Source organism: Xenopus laevis, chromosome 2S, assembly GCF_017654675.1.
Source record: "Xenopus laevis strain J_2021 chromosome 2S, Xenopus_laevis_v10.1, whole genome shotgun sequence".
In the NCBI taxonomy this organism is placed as follows: domain Eukaryota; kingdom Metazoa; phylum Chordata; class Amphibia; order Anura; family Pipidae; genus Xenopus; species Xenopus laevis.
In genome coordinates, this window is record NC_054374.1 from 157,328,043 (window position 1) to 157,342,321 (window position 14,279).

The 14,279-nt window shown below is 39.0% G+C and overlaps 2 protein-coding genes across 2 annotated transcripts; both read left to right on the plus strand.

The window, feature by feature from the left end:
- The first annotated feature begins 204 nt into the window (after positions 1 to 204).
- On the plus strand, positions 205 to 7,216 carry LOC121400804 (protein TsetseEP-like). Its single transcript, XM_041584759.1, has 11 exons — positions 205 to 492; positions 1,524 to 1,559; positions 3,303 to 3,341; positions 3,916 to 3,951; positions 4,060 to 4,107; positions 4,224 to 4,262; positions 4,848 to 4,895; positions 5,105 to 5,191; positions 5,752 to 6,231; positions 6,521 to 6,586; positions 7,033 to 7,216. The coding sequence occupies exons 1-11, from the start codon at positions 235 to 237 to the stop codon at positions 7,126 to 7,128; spliced, it is 1,233 nt and encodes a 410-aa protein (XP_041440693.1). The 5' UTR covers positions 205 to 234; the 3' UTR covers positions 7,129 to 7,216.
- A 2-nt stretch (positions 7,217 to 7,218) lies between these two features.
- LOC108709001 (traf2 and NCK-interacting protein kinase) lies at positions 7,219 to 10,929 on the plus strand. The gene is made up of 8 exons (XM_041584580.1): positions 7,219 to 7,563; positions 7,831 to 7,935; positions 8,034 to 8,124; positions 8,243 to 8,361; positions 8,995 to 9,049; positions 9,335 to 9,413; positions 10,030 to 10,181; positions 10,543 to 10,929. The coding sequence occupies exons 1-7, from the start codon at positions 7,540 to 7,542 to the stop codon at positions 10,178 to 10,180; spliced, it is 624 nt and encodes a 207-aa protein (XP_041440514.1). The 5' UTR covers positions 7,219 to 7,539; the 3' UTR covers position 10,181; positions 10,543 to 10,929.
- Positions 10,930 to 14,279: the final 3,350 nt, after the last annotated feature.

The following is a 14,279-nucleotide window of genomic DNA, read 5'->3' on the forward strand; positions in this document are numbered from 1 at the left end:
TGCAAAAACACAATTTAAACATTAGCTAAACCCTATAAGATTGTTTTGACTCAAATAAGGATTAATTATAGTTTAGTTGGGATCCAGTAAAAGGTATTGTTTTCTTATTACACAGAAAAAGGAAATCCTTATTAAACATTTTAATTAATTGAGTCTATGGGAGACGGCCTTTCTGTAATATGGAGTTTTCTGCATAACAGGTTTCTGGATAACAGATCCCATAGTTGTATATCTATGTATACATGCACACACACACACATATTGGGATTACTAAAGTGTTTCTTTTTGTCTCTACAGAGAGAATATTTTGAGATCAAAGTGAACAAAACTTCAAAACAACAATCAGAAAATAACAAAACAACAAAACTACAATCAGAGAACAACAATCAGAGAACAACAAAAATAACGATCAGAGAACAACAAAACAAGATCGGAAAACTACAAAACAGCAAAATGTGGAAATCAATCTGTAAATGCTTTTGCTTTCGAAAGGTAAGGACGTCGTTCTTTCTACTGTAACATGACATTTCACATGACATTTAAAGTCAATGGGCGTTTTTTCTTATGGCGACTTTTTTGTCCTAATGCATTAAAGTCAATGGGCGTTTTTTCTTATGGCGACTTTTTTGTCCTAATGCATTAAAGTCAATGGGCATTTTTTTTTTGGTGACTTTTTTGTCCTATTGCATTAAAGTCAATGGGCATTTTTTTTGGCGACTTTTTTGTCCTAATGCATTAAAGTCAATGGGCAGTTTTTTTGGCGACTTTTTGTCCTAATGCATTAAAGTCAATGGGCGTTTTTTCTTATGGCGACTTTTTTGTCCTAATGCATAAAGTCCTAATGCGTTTTTTGGCAACTTTTTTGTCCTAATGCCTTAAAGTCAATGGCCATTATTTCATATGGCGACTTTTTTGTCCTAATGCATTAAAATCAATGGGCATTTTTTTTTGGCTACTTTTTTTGTCCAGATGCATTATAGTCAATGGCCATTTTCTGCGGCAAAGTTTCCCGTGGCAATTTTGCACGTGGTGAAATTTGGAAATTCGCAGCAAATCCATGGCTGGCAAAAATTATTTGCACATCACTAATTAAAACTAAATCATTCTATACAGATAACCAAATATTTTGATTGCTAATAAGTCCCAATACTTTTTCCCAATTTTAAGTGTTTTGGATCCAGTTTCACCAAATTCAAAATTTAAACTGAAAATTTTAACTACAATTGAACCCTCATTTTAAGTTTTTCAGGGGACCAGAAAAAATGATGTAAAATCCAGAAAAATGTAAAATCAGGGAAATGTATTATACATAATAAATAGGCGGGACCACAAAACAACAATGTTAAATGAGGGAAAACTTAAAATCAAGGGATGTAAAATGGGGGTTCTATTGTATGTGATTTTTTAAAATCAAACTGCTATCTACATATTTACGTTGTTTCTATTAACTAAGAGAAGTATTTCTTTTATTTATATAATTATAGTTTTCCATTTGCTCATTTCTTTTTTTTTCTCTCTTCTAGAAAAAAAGAGTTAAGACCAACAAAGAATCTGTAGTGGTAAGTGATGAAGAATTGGAGACATAAATATGTGACCCCATTTCCTACCTATTTGTGCTACAACTCCAGTTTATTTCCCTGCCTATACATTTATACCTTGATGAAGCTGCGCCATATACATATTCAATTCATAAATAAAACCACGGGGTTCAGTGGAATTAGCCAGTTAATTCACATCCCCCTACAATTTCCCCCTACAAAAAGACAAAGTCCATCAAGTCCAACCCCTCCAAATGAAAACCCAGCATCCATACACACACCACTCCCTACTCTCACATAAATTCTATATACCCATATCTATACTAACTATAGAGCTTAGTATCACAATAGCCTTTGATATTATGTCTGTCCAAGAAATCATCCAAGTCCCTCTTATAGTCATTAACTGAATCAGCATCACAACATCACCCGGCAGTGCATTCCACAACCTCACTGTCCTGACTGTGAAGAACCCCCTACGTTGCTTCAAATGAAAGTTCTTTTCTTCTAGTCTGAAGGGGAGGCCTCTGGTACGGTGATCCACTTTATGGGTAAAAAGGTCCCCTGCTATTTGTCTATAATGTCCTCTAATGTACTTGTAAAGTGTAATCATGTCCCCTCGCAAGCGCCTTTTTTCCAGAGAAAACATCCCCAACCTTGACAGTCTCCCCTCATAATTTAAGTCTCCAATCCCTCTAACCAGTTTAGTTGCACTTAGTCTCTGCACTCTCTCCAGCTCATTTATATCCCTCTTAAGGATTGGAGTCCAAAACTGCCCCCCATACTCCAGATGAGGCCTCACCAGGGACCTATAAAGAGACATAATTATGTTTTCATCCCTTGAGTTAATGCCCTTTTTTATGCAAGAACCTTATTTGCTTTAGTAGCCACAGAATGACACTGCCCTGAATTAGACAACTTGTCATCTACAAAAATCCCAAGATCCTTCTCATTTAAGGAAACTCCCAACACACTGCCATTTAGTGTATAACTTGCATTTATATTATTTTTGCATTTTAAGTGCATAACCTTTCATTTATCAGCATTGAACCTCATTTTCCAGTTTGCTGCCCAGTTTCCCCGATTAAGACAAATCACAATGCATGGAACCTATAATTCTGCACAATTTAGTATCATCAGCAAAAATAGAAACAGAACTTTCAATACCCACCTCCAGGTCATTAATAAACAAGTGGAAAAGCAAGGGACCTAGTACAGAGCCCTGCGGTACTCCACTAACAACACTGGTCCAATTAGAAAATGTTCCATTTACCACCACTCTTTGTAGTCTATCTTTTAGCCAGTTCTCTATCCAGGTACAAATACTAAGTTCCAGGCCAACATTCCTTAATTTAACCAGTAACCTTCTGTGTGGCACTGTATCAAATGCTTTAGCAAAGTCTAAGTAAATCACATCCATTGCCATCCCAGAATCAAGGTCCCTGCTTACCTTCTCATAAAAAGAAATTAAGTTAGTCTGGCAAGATCTATTACACATAAAATCATGCTGGCACACACTCATAGTATTATGATTTGCTATAAAGTCCAGTATCATATCTTATACCCTTTGGCCTTTGCATTATTATCAAAATAAATTCCTATTCTTACCCTGCATTTATTTTCTTATTATTATTATAAAATATTTACACATATTAGTTATATCTAATCAAAAGCATACATTTCCAAGACAAACCATACTCCTATAGAATGAATGACAGACCTTTAATTACATGAAGTAACACCATCTTTTTATCACTCTACCAGGTGGAAGCCATTGAGGAACCCCACACAGTCATCTGCTTGGTAAGCAATAAAGGAGTTGGTATCAAACAGTCCTAATATTTTATCTTTCCTTAAATGTTGTGTTGATTACTATTATTATTATCATTACCAAAGTTCCTTTTACTTTGGCAGTGGTTAGATTCGATTCCTTCTGTTTGAGGCCTCCCCTCCCAGCCAAGTTCTAAGCCTTTTCTAGGGGGCCCAGCTCCACAAGTTTGTAACCACATTTTTAACATGAAAACTGTTAGCTCAGTGCTCCCCATTGGAACATCACCGTATTCCCAGAGATCTGATATAACAGTTTTTTATACCATTGTCTTAACCACGATAATCTGTTGAAGACATAAGAAGTGGTATAAAGTGATGGGAATAACATAGACCGTTGTTTTGGCAAACTGGTTACTATTAATGGAAACATACACCTTTACCATTTAACCTGATGGTTTGCAAACAACAACTTTAACCAATTAACCCAAAAACTGTAATATAAATATTATTTATATCCACATATGGATCTGTACATACAATAGATATATCCCCCGCCTCCCACTCACCAGTGATATGTGACTCTGATCTATTTTCCTTTCTTAACCAGGTACAACCTGCAGAATCTGGCAATACCATCTGCCAAGTAAGTGCCAAATAATTACAAATAAAACAATCCTAAAATATTCAATATTCAATATTGAACTGTAGCATTATAAGAAGTTTAACATATCACTTATTTTATCCCTCTTAGGAGATAAAACCAGAACAGCAACTGGAGCTGGACACGACCAACTGCCAGGTAAGCATAAGAGAGGGAGAGTAGGGGAAGATAACTTCTCCCTATATTTTATGCAAGATTGTATTGTAGCTTCTTTGCAACAGAAATATTACAATGTTTTTCCTTTCTTTTTTAAGCTGGAGATTCCTGAAACCCCTGATGTTAAGATCAGTCAGGTAAGATGAAATAATATGGCCAAAATAGTAAAATAATATTAAATCCAGGTTCACGTTGAGTGGCAATTAGTCAAACCCCTGGTAAGCCTGTCCCATCTACTATTCCAAATTGCATGTAAATTCAGTGTGTTTATGGTCTTATGGCTACAAACACAGGAGTCTGGGTGTTGCCTCAAAAACATCAATGAAGTAAGAGCAGAAAGATCTCATTAAAATCTTTTATTAATTTATTAATTATATCTCCAGAAAAGCACATAAATACTTGCAGCAGACTTGTACCTAATTAATCCGGGAAAATCGATATTTTCACAATAAGATGGAATTGCAGAATAAAAAATCCCATATTGAAAATAATAAACACAGGGAATACATTACATACACAATGCATTGACATGATCTCACTTGCTTCTATACAAGGCTGGTTTCAGAATAGGTTTTATTAGGCTAAACTGATACAATAATTGTATTTCCCCCCACCAAAGAAATTAAGCCAAACATACTTTATTTTTATGTATTGGGGTACAGTGCAATATATACTTTGAGCTTTACAATATTGGTTTTTGACCCTTTTTTTGGCTTAACCAGGAGGAAGAACAAGAAGATCAGGAGAAAGCTGATAGCAGCCCCTGTCAGGTAAGCAGCTCTCACTGTACACACGTCAATCAGAGAAATAAGGGTTTTAACAATAATGATACTGACAAACAACAATCATTCATCCTACTCCACAGCTCTGCTTTCTTCACTTACCTTTGGACATAAATAGAGAAAATTGAATGTTGCAGTTTATCTTTAAAATCAAGAGTTCAGTTTATCTAAACATACATGTTCTTTGTCCTAAATAGGAGATACCAGAGGAACCAGGCTCTAACACCTGCGAGCCTGAAACTTCCAACAGCTCCGAAGAGCATGTGGAAGCCCTGGAACAACAGGTAGGCCTCAAAGCCTTTAAAATGGTTTGAGATGAATTATTTAATGTAACCTTCTGTATAACGAGCTGCTCTTATCTCAAAGACTAATATATCTGCTTGTAGTTTGAATTAAGGCATGTCTATGGTTTTTGTATCTTCTTAAAAATAATCACCAATTGACTTAGATGCCCTCTGTATAAACAAACTGCTCTCTCTCGCAAACCCTGATCATTAAAATACAGTTGAAAAACAAATATAATGTCCATTGAAGCACCTGCGCTCCAGATTTGATTATTTATCAAAGTCAGAATTTATCTCAATATTTTCTGCTACAAACTCCGACTGCATCTGTCGGATTAATGCTGCGACTTCAATGCATTCACTTATCTTATTTCTGGTACATCCGTTTTGACACCTGCGTTGTTGCGCAGAGCGTTGGATTGCTCCAAAATCATCAGTCTAGTCCTACCCATAATGGTTTGATTTTTATGAAGTTGAGTGAATTTGCTTTATACAAAAAACATTTTAGATACTGCATTATAGTATTATCAGTATTTGATCATTAACTTTATCCCACTTAGGTGATAAAACCAGAAGAAAAACCGGAGGAAAAACCACTGGAAAAACCGGAGGAAAAACCAGTGGAAAAACCACTGGAAAAACCAGAGGAAAAACCACTGGAAAAACTGGAGGAAAAACCACTGGAAAAACCGGAAGAAAAACCACTGGAAAAACCAGAGGAAAAACCAGTGGAAAAACCAGTGGAAAAACCGGAGGAAAGACCAGTGGAAAGACCAGTGGAAAGACCAGTGGAAAGACCAGTGGAAAGACCAGTGGAAAGACCAGTGGAAAGACCACTGGAAAAACCACTGGAAAAACCACTGGAAAAACCGGAAGAAAAACCAGTGGAAAAACCAGAGGAAGAACCACTGGAAAAACCAGAGGAAAAACCACTGGAAAAACTGGAGGAAAAACCAGTGGAAAAACCGGAAGAAAAACCACTGGAAAAACCGGAGGAAAAACCAGTGGAAAAACTGGAGTTAGCCACTACCAACTGCCAGGTAAGCGAGGGAGAGTAGTGAAGAATAGTGATGGGCGAAATTCGTGAAACGGCTGAAAATTCGCACAACGGCACCGGCGTCTCGTTTTTGACGCCGGCGCCCATTTTTCATGCCGGCGCCCGTTTTTCTGACTCCGGAAAATTTTCGCGGGCGTTTCACGAAAATTTAACTTTAATGGTTTGAATTAAGTATTCCAACCCTCAGCCTTCTCCCAAATACACCAATTCCCAGTTCCCCTTATACTTCCTGTGCTTCTCTCATGTGCTTCTTTCAATGTTTTGTTTTTTAGAACCCCAGGAGATATCTGCAGCTCTTAGAGCCGGGTTGTGAGGACAACTATGGGATGAACTATAATGTAAGAGATGTTAAAATAGCACATTTTATGTGATGTTTAGGAAGTGTCGGACTGGGATACCAGGGGCCCACCAGAAAACCTTAGGTTGAGGACCCACTTTCCAAACTATCATACCTCCTCTCCTCACTTAACCTCTTTATTCTCCTAGTCTCTTCTCTACATACTATTCTCTATTCTTCCATTATTAAGCCCCTTTATTCCCATAAAGAAATAGAGAATGACCATGAAATAGGTCAAAAGATTAGAAGCAGGAGGGCCCACTGACACCTTGGCCCACCGGGGGTTTTCCAGTCCGACACTGTGTTTTGGTTAATTCTGTTTATTCTGCCAACTGGTTGTACCTCTAGACTTTTATCCCTTCTGTGTTTTTCTTGTGATTCTGAATCTACCAATAATAATGTTCCGCACAGTAATAATCAGAGTCTCTTTTTCTACTTTTGTTGCAGGGATGGCACCGTAAAGAGCAAAAAGAAGTGGCCATTACCATCGTTAAGGATATTGAGGTAACATGTCTTGATACGATTACTAGAATCAGATACTAATAAGCCTTTAGTTACACATATATTATGATTGTTAAATAGAAGGAGAACTTACTGACCAAATATTGGCATGTTCTCATTTCTGCACCAGTCAGTGTAATATCCTGACCCCTATTAATTATGTCATTATAAAAATAAGTCAACAAGTACTGTATGAGATTTAAGAAGTAAAAGAATAGAGTCAATCATATTATACAAGTCTTATGTAGGGGACAAGCTTTTATTTTTCAGTATTACAAGTTAGGTTGGGGTATTTGAAATGGTCATTTTATCCATTGTATTAACTTTACTTCTTTTGATTGAAACTAGAACAAAAAAGGAATCCAGCGAGAAGTTGACATCCTAGAAGCAGTTAAGGGCCACAAAAATGTGATTGGCTTTTATGGGGCATTTTACCACCCTGCCTCTGTGAAGATGCCGGAACGTGAAGGACTGTGGGTAAGGAAGTGTTAATTCACATATGTTACACCTTTATGCACCAACAGCTCTAATACAAGCTAGCATTTGGATGCAAATATGATTCAGTTTGGTAAGAAAGAGTCCGGTGCATGTGGACCACTTTGTTCTCAGTTGTACCAGATATTGTATTTACATCCAGAATGCTTGTGTAGCCTATTTCTGACTTACACCCTTTCCCCAGACATCCCAATAACAATGTAGGCCACACAAATCTTATGTATCAACCATTCTTTGTTTGTGTTCTAGATTTCTATGGAGCGTTGGTCTGGTGTATCCGTGCAAGAACTCATCAACACCAGACGCTCCCTGTCAGAGGACTGGATTGCCTATATCTGCAGGGAGGTGTTACAGGTATGTCTCATGTGAATCTCCTCAATACTCTTTTGTATGAATCTAATTAATTAAAGAGCATGACAAATATTTATATTTTTTCTTTATTCATTTCCCAGGGCCTGTGTCATCTTCATAAACAGAAGGTCATCCATCACGACCTGAGGCCCCAGAATATAATAGTGACATCATCCGCTGATGTAAAGATCAGTAAGTGACGCTTGGAATCTGAACAAAGGGATAGTATCTTCTATCTCCATGGTGTATATTGGTGGGTTTTATAAATGAACACTAACATAAAATTCTCACTTTTTTCCTATAATTTCAGCCGACTTCAGCTCTGCCACCATGGAGACAAGCAGTGTTAGTACTTCTGGGACTATACCATACATGGCCCCAGAAGTACTCAGCAACATTAGCACCAAGACCATCCGCTACAACTCTAAGGTATTGTGATGTCTTCTCTCTCGCTTTATATGTAACGTCAGTCACTTCACATGCCCCTCTCATAACAGTGAATCCAAAGCTGTAAAGTGGCTTCTGTGATGTCTGATGGGGAATCTGAAGTGAAGGAGAGAAATGCAGTCTAACTGCAGGGCACAGGGATATCAGAAACCAACTACATTTGACTCTTTATGGGGTTTTCCAACTCCTTGAGACACACTCAGTCTGGGGTCTTTCGGGTCACTCATTAGAGATGACAGTCACATCACTTCACTCCTTGAAATGTTTTATAACAGTACAAAGGTCATGCTTTGTATTATACAGAAAAATCTTAATTTCACCCCCCTGATTTTATGTTTTTCCCACAGTCTACACATTTTTGTTGTGACCCCAGCATTATAAAATATCTCATACGTTTCCTTGAGTTTATATGTTTACACCATTTTTTTTCTGGTCCCTTGAAATACATAAAATATGGGTTCTGTTATATTTTGGTATTGTTCATTCCAAATAGAATCACTCAGGGTGTGGATAGATACATAGCAAAAGTGCCTGAATTATCTGTAATTGGAATTCTTCATGTGGCCTTTGTATATTCTTGTCTAATTGGCTTTTTTCCCAAATTGTAATATTTAGGCTGATATCTGGTCATTGGGAATATCAGCGCTGGAAATGGCAGAAGGATATTATCGTAAGTTAACCTCAGTATGTGTGAACTATAGTGAATAAATAACGCTTTGTCAAAAGGTTAGAGGGCATTTATATGTTTTATTAAATATGAAAAACAAAGGGGCTGATATACAGAAATTTTAATTTAATAATTTAATATTACGTTTCCAATCCCAGAACACAATTGAGTTAATTTGACTTTTTTAAAGATGTGAAAACGTTAAAAGTTCCAATTTGTGTAAATTGCCCCACGATAGTTGTGATTGTCAGTCGTCATGTTCTCATTTTGTATTTTCTTACATCCTAGCATTCAGCAGACTTCCCGAAAATAAGCTGATGAAGAGGGTTATGCACGGTCCCGCACCAACATTACTATGGGACAAATGGTGAGTTATTTGTACTGAATCAGGAAAAGAGAGTGAGAAGGAGAGGTGGGGAAATGAAAAAGAAATTGGGGAGAGGGTGGGGATTGACAGGGGGTAAAGGGGTGTGTAAATGAGAAAGAGAGTCAAGAAAACTTGGGAATTGGGGTGAAGTAAGGATGGTCAATCGGTAAATGGGAAAGAAGTAAATGTGTAGTTAAAGTGTAATATGTGTAGCTCTTGAATGCACAGATTCTTAATCTCATGATTATCTTGAGATCTTATTATCTGGCAGCCAATAAAACCCAGGCCAAGATTTTGGCAAAATATTATGGTTGGATCTGGTGGATAGGGTCAAATAGACCCCCCTTTTTTAAGGCAGATCAGTTAAAGCATTATAAGGGGAGGGGCTCATCCTCTATTGGCTACTTGAACAGATTCTGTGTGCTGTGATTGGGTGCAGAGTGACATCATCAATGTTTAACAAAAAGGATGTCAGTAAAATAGAGGCTTATGGGGGATACAGGGCACATGGCTGTGCTGGTTCTATGCACAGTCTTTTACATGTGTGAGCTCTGCAAATGTAGTTATTATATAACATGAACAATTTTAATTTTTCCACCGTTTTTTATTTTTCCAGGAGTGACAACTTTCGTGCATTCATCAGCAAAATCCTCCAAAAGAATGCAGCGTGGAGACCCTCTGCAGAGCAGCTACTGTCACACCCCTTCATATCAAATATCCCAAATGAGAGGGGTGTGACTGATTCCATCAAGTGGTACCTGCATTAAGGTAAGGGAACTGCTCATTCTCATTATAATTCACTTGATGTATAGACTATATCCATCTACTGCTCTTATTCATACAATATTCTCGGCCTTTCCTACATATACTTTAATTCTCTAACTAAAGCCGCCCATAATAAAGGCTGAGATTGTATAAGGGCAGAGGTCAGTGAACTAGGCCAAATCTATGAGAGAAACAAACATGATGAGATGGGAGAAAATTTAATTATTAAATAGTTGTAGTTGACCTTTAAATTAGCAAAGGGGATGGGATATAAAACATGCAGCACATATAAAGCAGAGACAAAATGGCAGAATTATTATACAAACAGCTTCTCCATGACTAACACTGATCAATCTTTCTTTAGGAATGAAGAACTGAAGAAATAGCAGCCATCGGGGGAGGGACGGGGGCACAATTGTAGGGCCCTAATATCATCTTTGGGCCCTGCAGAAAAACATGGTCCCGATGGCAGCTTTAGAAGATTAAGAACATCAGCTTTAGAAGATTACCATCAATTTGATATTTTATATTATTCAATTCAATAAACATTTTAAAATTACATTGACCTCTAGTGTGTTTTTTTAATAGGGAGACATCCCTAATCACCTCCAAGCCCACTGTTGGCTCATATTCATCTTCCTTTTAATATTAGTTCTAATGACCTGGACACAATCTCATTAACACTTAGGGGCAAAATCACTAACCTCCGGAAATTTGCCGGCGACGCCTTCACTCACATCCCCACACTTTGCCAGGAAACCACTAATTGACTAAAATACGAAGTTTGATCCAGGGCGCCGAACGATGGCAAAGTTTTGCTAGCGTTAATTCAGCAAGCAAAGCGAAGTTACACTAGCGTTGGCTAATTTGCATACGGCGGGAAGTTATATTTCAATGGACGTATATGTTGCAGCAAATACATTACAAGCCCAGGGAACCTTAATAAAAGAAGATAGAGTTGTTATATTGCCCTACACATGAGCCCAGTGTATAGTTTATGTGCCATATGTTAGAACAGGGCTGTCCAACTGGTGGCCCGCGACCCCCCCTCATGTGGCCCTCCACATCAAAGTCTGCCTGCTGTGTCTGTTTACCATATGTAAGATTTAAAAGGTCTCACTACAGAGATTAATTGGCCCCTGCATTGTCTAAACCTCAAATTCAAACTAATCCCCTGCATTGTTCACACCTGTGATCCTCCTGTATTGTTCACACTTGTGACACCTCTATTGTTCACTCCCCTAAAGCCTGTATTGTTCTACCTGAGACCCAGACTGAAACTGCCACATTGTTCTCCTGTTCACACTTTATACAAAATGCTAATGGGGCACCAGCACTGTGTCACTGTATGTAGTACATATTAGACTGCTCCTGATTCCTGTCTCCTGCTCTGTTCTGCCTTCCCTATGCTCCCTGTGTGTCTCATACTTTGGTATTTGTTTTGCGGGTTTCTTAGCATTTGAAAATTATTGTTCGTGGCCCCTAAGGTGTTTAATCAAATGCTGGGGTACTGTATTATACACAGGGGAGGAGGAGGCATATGAATTTATTGGTATGTCTTATATGACTTAGCTTTTTTCACATATGATTGACATCCCTGCCAGGAAAGGCACAAGGTAGTTTGACTCCCTAGACAAGAGCTTCAATCAGTGCCCCCTGTCCTGCATTACCATTTCCCTCCTTACCATGATGTTTATTAAATAAAGAGAGCAAGAAAGTGTACAACACTTTTTCATTTATATTACTGCCCCCCATACCTGTACCAGCAAGCCCAGCAGTCATCCATCATACAGCCCTCCAGCAGCTATCATATTGCCCCCAATCTTTACCTGTGTCCGCAGCAGCCAGAAATAAATCTGATCATATCATATTGCCCCCAAGTATTTATGTACCTGTGCCAGCGCCCAGCCCAGCAGCAACAGCAAACATATGGCCCCCAAATCTGTACCTGGCTGTGCCAGCAGGAAGCTTCAAACTTTACAGTAATAGAAAGAAAGTCTTCAGTTCAGTGCAACTGTGCAAGGCTGAGAGCAGCGAGAGTCACACCAAGCAGCCCCCCAGTTCTCTGCCTCTCTCTCTGTCACCCAACACATCAGTGACATCATTGACGCGTATACGCACATCGCGGTGCACCACACAGAAGGAACTATTACTTGCCGGCAAGAGGGAGAAGGGGAAGGAGATGGATTCCACCCAACTGGGTGACCATGATTACTGAAACAAATTATTAAATAAACCCTTGAAAAAAGTGCGCCCCTCCATGATGGCGCCCCGTGGATTAAAGTGGGTGTGGTCTAAAAACGGGGAGTGGCTAACACTGGCTTCCGTTATCGGCCCTCCACCATGCAGATTGGAAAAATTCCGGCTCTTGGTACCATAGAAGTTGGACAGCACTGTGTTAGAAAATGTAGGGGGGAAGCCGGGTAACCCAAAAAAAATATGATCTTTTTTTGAGGAGCTCCTATCTACTCTATTGCACTTCACCTGGTCTGAGGTGGTGAAGTCAAGTCTGGCGCAAGAGGTAACGTTCATTAAAATCCACATCTTAGTGAGTTTGCGCAGTTACGTCCATTCACCACATCGAAAATTCGCCTGGCGATAGAGTGTGAAGTAGCGCTAGCGTCTATCTCCTTTGAATTCAAATTTACATAATCCCGTTAGTAAATCCGCGAAGTCCGGAAATGACGTCATACTGGTGAATTTTTGCCAGCATTAGTCACTTCGCCCTTTAGTAAATTTGCCCCTTACTGTATTGGTTTTATCCATCCTGGTCCTGCTGGTAATTCCCGGGGTCTCTAAGTGGGTTCCATCAATATCTTTTCTAGTAGCAAGTGAAATAGTCACTAATACCCTTATTAATGCTGCACGTACTGGCTCAGTGAGCCAGGTTAAATGTCTGCAATATTGTATTCATTCTAGAGCTATAAAAGAGCTTTCATTACAATATAGATGTTAATAATAGTTAAAAAAATACTTTGCAAATGTTAGTTGATCCAGACGAAGGTAAATTGAAGCCTCTCCAATGTTCCCTTTCTGAGAGGGAAAAAAACCTTCTTGGCTCCACGGAAATTGGAAGAGTCCATGGATCAACTTTGTACTAAGAGTTCATTTTAGTAAGGACAAAACAAGAAATATAACTGCTGCTGCCTGTCTGAGAGAGACGAACATAAGGTTGACACCACTGTACATACTACTGTTGACGGGTCATCACCTCAACAGTCATCTTCCCAATCTGAGGGTGAACCTTCACAGTTTCATGAGTCCTCTGAGAAGGAGGAGAAAATTCATGAGGAGAGTAGGATGGGATACTCTACTCAAATCCACAAATTGCTCCACCACATAAACCGCTGCCTGGCATAATACAAGAATCGTATCCAAAGGAACTGGTGGACAATTGGTTGGATACTCCGGTCGCTAGACTGTCCAAATATACTAATTTGCCATTAACTGAGACGGCAGCATTCAAAGATCCATCAGATAGACGATCAGAGGGATTCTTAAGAGCAATTTTATTGTCCTCTGGGTCAATAGTACGGCCATGTCTTCCATCTGCCTGGGTGCCCAGGGCTATTCTAGCCTGGACTGATTCATTAATCAAAGATATCATAAAAGGGATACCCAGAGCTGAGCTGTTATCAACCACTCAAGCAATAGCGGATGCATCGGTCTTTCGATGTGACTACCTAGACACTTCTCAGATTACAGCCCACATTTCAGCCCTATCTGTAGCAGCGAGAAGAACCTTGGGCTCAAGAACTGGTCAGCAGATCTTAGTTCAGAGAGATCGTTAACGTCGCTACCATTTTTAAGGCAACGTTATGGTGAAGAACTGGAAAAAATATAATTTCTCAAGCGATAGGAAGAATGAGTATATTCTTCCCCAGGATACATTCCGTTCTTCAGGATCGGCAAGTTGCGGTAAATTTTTTATGCCCTAAGTGGATGCTATTTTCAACGTCCGCACCTTCGTTCCAAGACTAACAATAAAGGCCGCATGCCATGGAAAGCAAATAAGACCCATAACAAGCCCGCAGTGGACAAGACTGCCTCATGATGGGGCACCCCCTCCAGAATCGTGGCAATGAATAGGGGACAAGTACT